At 35.7% G+C, this 5,956-nt stretch overlaps 1 protein-coding gene across 1 annotated transcript; it reads right to left on the reverse strand.

Annotated features, from left to right (window-relative positions):
- Nucleotides 1–4: 4 nt before the first annotated feature.
- LOC102738975 (toll-like receptor 6) lies at nt 5–3,282 on the reverse strand (the record flags this gene model as incomplete). Its single annotated transcript, XM_081811518.1, has 1 exon — nt 5–3,282. A coding segment is annotated over exon 1 (1,494 nt), but the record flags the coding sequence as incomplete, so codon positions are not given.
- Between the last annotated feature and the right edge of the window lie 2,674 nt (nt 3,283–5,956).

The raw sequence follows: 5,956 nt of genomic DNA on the forward strand, positions 1-5,956 counted from the left end.
TAATCAGTACAGAAAGGCTGCTAAAAGTATCACAGTCAGGAAGGTGGGCTAAAGAATTGGAAGCAACATTGAGTTCTTGTAAAGCTTCTAGTTTCATGATTGGTTTAGGAATGCTCCTTATTCTGTTATCGTGAAGATCAAGTACCTTCACTTTAGGAGGTAAACATCTGAAAACAGAGTCAGCAAGTATATTTGAAGACAAATTTAACACCACTATACTCCCAACCCAAGTGCAATCTCTATCATGTCTATCATATTCCAAAGAATTCCCACTAACATCCAATATTTCCAAAGATGTCATATGCTTAGTCATGAGACCTACTTTGTAAAGGTCTTTTAATTTATTCTTTCGTAAGATAAGTGTTTCCAATCTAACTAGTTGGGAACAATTTTGAAAAACACTATCTGTGAAAACATTCTGGGTAAAGTTCAAAAACTTAAATGTGTTTGATGGCGGAGGACAAAGCATGTGTATAAAAGGTGTATCTGATATGGTTAACATCATAATGTTCATCTCAGAAAAAATTGTGTATACCGCTGTCTGTGAAAAAATAAAAACTTCATTTTTAACATGCTCTATCTTCAATGCTTTCAGTGCTGTTTTAGAATAATGAAAATCTTCTTTATCAATCCTTTCAACTACTGTTAAATTATAAATATTGAGATATTCTACAGGTTTGGGCCAAAGAAATTGAAAAATTCTAACCAGGCATTTCCAAGTTGTTCTCACATGTTTGAGAGTAAAATTCAGTAAAGTTGGACCTCTAGTGAGTCCTGATAAAAATTTAATTAAAACTCCACAGTTGTTGTTATTCAATTTAATATTAGTCAGTTGTAAGCACTCTAAACTATTAACTGATATGTTCACCTGGACAGAGAATAACTGATTTGGATGGAAAACAAGGTGAAGTGTTTTTGTATTCAGAATTTGAAGACTTTCTGTTTCTTCTGCGGAGTAACCTTCTAAATCCAGAAGGATATAACTTAGATGCAGATGAGCAATTGGTAGCAGATCTAGTTGTCGTAACTTTGTAGCACTTAATCCTAAAAAATGTAGTTGCGTCAAGTTGCCAAATTCCTTGCAGATGGGCAGGACATCAAAGTCATTGAATGAGAGGTCTAAATGCTTGAGACTTGTGATAAGATGGCAGGATATATTCTGTAACTGATTGTGAGATAAATCCAAATATTCTAAATCCTGGTTGAACTTGAAAATGCTAAAATCAAGGCACCAGATTCTATTATGAGAAAGTTTCAAAACTTTTAGCCCTGAGAGATAGCTCATGTCAGAGATGTGAAGCTCAGATATGTTGTTCTGAGACAGATCTAAGATTTTGGTTTTTGGTGGCAGGTCTTTTGGGACATGAATAAGCTTCATATTTGACATGTCTACTGCAAATTCACTTTCATCAGAGAACTGGATTATGGTTCCAACTATTAAGGTCACAATGTACACAAAATGAAAGCTTCCTGTGATAGAGTCTTTGTCTTTGGTCATGATGTTGAACTGGCTATTCCCGAAATGGTTGTTGCTGTTCTTCAGAACTTCTTGCTATGTGTCCAAATTCTAGAAATATAATAACATTAAGATGTATAAATATTGGATAATTGCTCTCAAACCTCCACTTTTAAAACACAAAATCTCAATGATCTTTTCATTCACTATCAGAGTCATTTCTGTCCACATACTGAAGTGTGATATTTTCCCAGTTATGCAGCTTGCTGGTGCCAGGGGAGGAAATACAGACATTATTACCCAAGAATTATGGTTGTGTTTTATCCTGTTTGGGCACTCTCTGAGGGATCCACTCAGAGGCTTGGCTTTGTTTCACCCTCTTCAGAATTTTCTCAGGGCTGGAGCAGCCTCCTGGGTAATGTTTACTGAAAATCTTTAAAGGCAAACATACTAGCCACAAGCACCTGGAACAAGGAATAACAAATGTGACAAACAGCACACACACCAAAAAGCCAGGGAAAGAAGAGCCTGGGAAAAGAGATGGGGGGTCTTTGGAAAACTCTATGTATACCATGAAATCTAGAAAGCTACACATATGTCCAGGGCTGTATGGAAGCTCAAAAGATCTAAGAAAATCCTAAACTTTCACCTCTGGCTGACCTTTGGCTTTGTGAAAGCATAAAGTGAAGGCTAAGGCAGAGTTGTAAATAGCCTGGATAAGCATTGAGGAAATGCATCAACACAGAGCCAATCTACAAAGATCAGAAGTTTTGTTTTATTTTTTCTCTAGGTGTTTAAGAAAATCTCCATCAAAGCACTAGCTAGCCACTAAGCTAATGGAGTAGAGAATTCAATGGCCACACATAAAGAATACAGTCCTTACACAATACTTTAGAGCAGTCACTAAGCAAACAACCAACCACACCCCACGACAAGCAGCAACAACAAACCCTAGGAGTGAGGAGAATCTGAGTTACTACATTGTAATATTTCCAGAGTTACCATATTACAATATTCAAAATGCCTACTTTATTTTTTTTAAAGATTTTATTTATTCATTTGAGACAGAGAGAGAGAGAGCATGAGCAGGGGGGTAGTGGCAGAGGGAGAAGGAGAAGCAGACTCCCCGCTGAGCCAGGAGCCCAATGTGGGGCTCGATCCCAGGACCTGGAGATCATGACCTTAGCCAAAGGCAGATGCCTAACCATCTGAGCCACCCAGGTGCCCCCAAAATGCCTACTTTAAACAATAGAAGGCATGCAAATAAATTACAAAGTATTATCCATCTGTGGGAGAAAAAAAAGAACAAAGTTAGAGAAGTGACACTGCCCAACTTCAAGACTTCCTATAAAGCTACAGTAAACAAGACAATATGGTATTGGTGAAAAATGGACAGAGAGATCAACGGACCAGAATGAGTAAGTCAGAAATAGGCCCACACAAATATAGCCAACTGGTCTTTGACAAAGAAGCAAAGGCAACTCAGTAAAGAAAAGACAGTCTTTCCAACAAATGGTGCTGGAACTATAAGACATCCACATGCAACAACAAGATCAAAAAAAAGAGGGGAGGGTCTAACACAGACCTTACACTTTGCACAAAAATTAGCCCCAAATGGATCATAAATCTAAATGTAAACTGTAAAACTAAAAAACTTCTAGGGGATAATATAGAGAAAAAACTAGGTGACCTTGGGTTTGGAGATGACTTTTTAGATACAACATCAAAAACACAATCCATGAAAGAAAACATTGTTAAGTTGGACTTCACTAAAATTAAAATTTTCTACTTTGCAAAAGACATCATTAAGACAATGAAAAGACAAGCCCCTGGCTGGGAAAAAATATTTACACAACACATATCTGATAAAGGACTTGTGTTCAAAATGTACAATAAACTCTTAAATTCAGCAATAAGAAAATAGCAATTTAAAAATGAACAAAAGAGGGGCACCTGGGTGGCTCAGTCGTTAAGCGTCTGCCTTCGCCTCAGGTCATGATCCCAGGGTCCTGGGTTCAAGCCCTGCATCAGGCTCCCTGCTCAGTGGGAAGCCTACTTCTCCCTCTCCCACTCCCCCCGGCTTGTATTCCCTCTCTCACTGTCTCTCTCTCTCTCTGTCAAATAAATAAATAAAATCTTAAAATAAATAAATAAATAATTTTTAAAATGGACAAAAGATCTGAACAGTGACCTCACCAAATAGCAAATTACCATATGAAAAGATACTCAATATCATATGTCATCAGAGAATTGCAAATTAAAATAATGAGATACCATTAGAGTGGCCAAAATCCTGAAACAACACCAAATATTGGTGAGGCTATGGGGCAACAGGGACTTTCAGTCATTGCTGGTGGGAATTCAAAATGGTACAGACACTTTGGAAGACAGTCTGCCAGTTTCTTACAAAGATAAATATACTCTGACCATATGATCCATCAATCACATTCCTAGGTATTTACTGAAATGAACTGAAAATCTAGTCCACTGAAAAAGTTTGCATGTAGATGTTTTAGCAGCTTTATTCACAACTACCAAAAACTGACAGCAACAAGATGTCCTTCAGTAGGTAGAAAGGTAAACAAACTGTGGTACATCCATACAATGGAATATTATTCAGTGCTGAAAAGAAAGGAGTGATCAAGCCACAAAAAGAAATGGAGGAACCAAATGCATATTTCTAAGTAAAAGAAACAAATATGAAAAGGCTACATGCTGTATAATTCAAACTTTATGGCATTCATAAAAAGGCAGAACTAAAGAGAAAATAAAAAGATCAATGGTTGCTAGCGTTTGGGAGAAGAGAGGGATGAATAACCAGGGCACAGAGGATTATTAGGACAGTGAAACTGTTCCATATGATATTGTAATGGTGGATACAGGACCTTCTGCATTTGTCAAAGCCCACACAACTATACAACACAAATACTGAATCCAAATGTAAATTATGGACCTTAGTTAACAATAATATATCAATTATATAATGTACCACACTAATGCAAAATGTTGTAATAAGAAAAGTATACAGAGTGGAGAAGGGGTCTATGGGAACTCCTGGACTATTTGCTCAATTTTTCTATAAAACTAAAACATCTCTAAAAAAATAGAGTCCATTAATTTAAAAAGAGGAGAAGTATATAGAAATGCAACAAATTTCTGCATATTAATTTTGTATCCTGCAACTTTACTGAATTCATTTAACAATTCTAGCAGTTTTTTGATGGACTCTTTAGGTTTTTCTATGTATATAATCATGTCATCTGCTAATAGTGAAAACTGTACTTCTTCCTTACCAATTTGGATGCCTTTATTTCTTTTCCTTGTCTGACTGCTATGGCTAGGACTTCCAGTATCATGTTGAATAAGAGTGGTGAGAATGGACATCCTTGTTCCTGATCTTAGAGGAAAAGCTCTCAGTTTTTCTCCATTGAGTATGATGTTAGCTGTGGGCTTTTCATATAAGACCTTTATTATGTTGAGGTATGTTCTCTGTAAAACTACTTTGATTTGAGAGTTTTTATCATGAATGGGATGTATTCTTTGTCAGCTGCTTTTTCTGCATCTATTGAGATGATCATATGGTTTTATCCTTTCTCTTGTTGTGATGTATCACATTAATTGTTTTGCAAATACTGAACCATGCTTACATCCCTTGAATAAATTCCACTTGATAGTGATGAGTGATTTTTTAAAATGTATTATTGGATTCAGTTTGCTTGTATTTTGATGAGGATTGTTGCATCTATGTTCATCAGAGATATTGGCTTGTAGCTCTTTTTTGTAGTATCTTTATCTGGTTTTAGTTTCAGGGTAATGCTGGCCTCATAGAATGAATTTGGAAGCTTTTCTTCCTCTTCTATTTTTTGGAATAGTTTGAGAAGACCAAATATTAATTCTTCTTTAAAGTTTGGTAGAATTTGTCTGTGAACCCATCTGTTTCTGGAGTTTTGTTGGGAGCTTTTTGAATACTGATCTAATTTTATTGCTAGTAATCAGTCTGTTCAAATTTTCTATTTCTTCCTGATTCAGTTTTGGAAGGTTACAAATTCTTCTGTTGTCCAATTTGAAATTAAGAGAAACAATCCCATTTACAATTGCACCAAAAATAATAAAATACCTAGGAATAAACTTAACCAAGGAAGTGAAAGGTCTGTACTCCAAAAACTATGAAACATTGATGAATTAAATTGAAGATAACACAAATTTAAAAAATTCCATGCTCATGGATTGGAAGAACCAATATTATTAAAATGTCCATACTACCCAAGGCAATCTACAGATTTAATGCAATCTCTATCAACATACCAACATCATTTCACAGAACTAGAGCAAATAATACTAAAATTTGTATGGAACAACAAAAGACCCTGAATAGCCAAAGCAATCGAGAAAAAAGAACAAGGCAGAGGTATCACAGCCTCAGATTTCAAGATATACTACAAAGCTGTAGTAATAAAAAAAAAAAACTATACTTACACAAAAATAGATGCATAGATCAAT

This window comes from Leptonychotes weddellii, unplaced genomic scaffold, assembly GCF_054177405.1.
Source record: "Leptonychotes weddellii isolate Sample4059 unplaced genomic scaffold, ASM5417740v2 HiC_scaffold_8166, whole genome shotgun sequence".
NCBI lineage: Eukaryota > Metazoa > Chordata > Mammalia > Carnivora > Phocidae > Leptonychotes > Leptonychotes weddellii.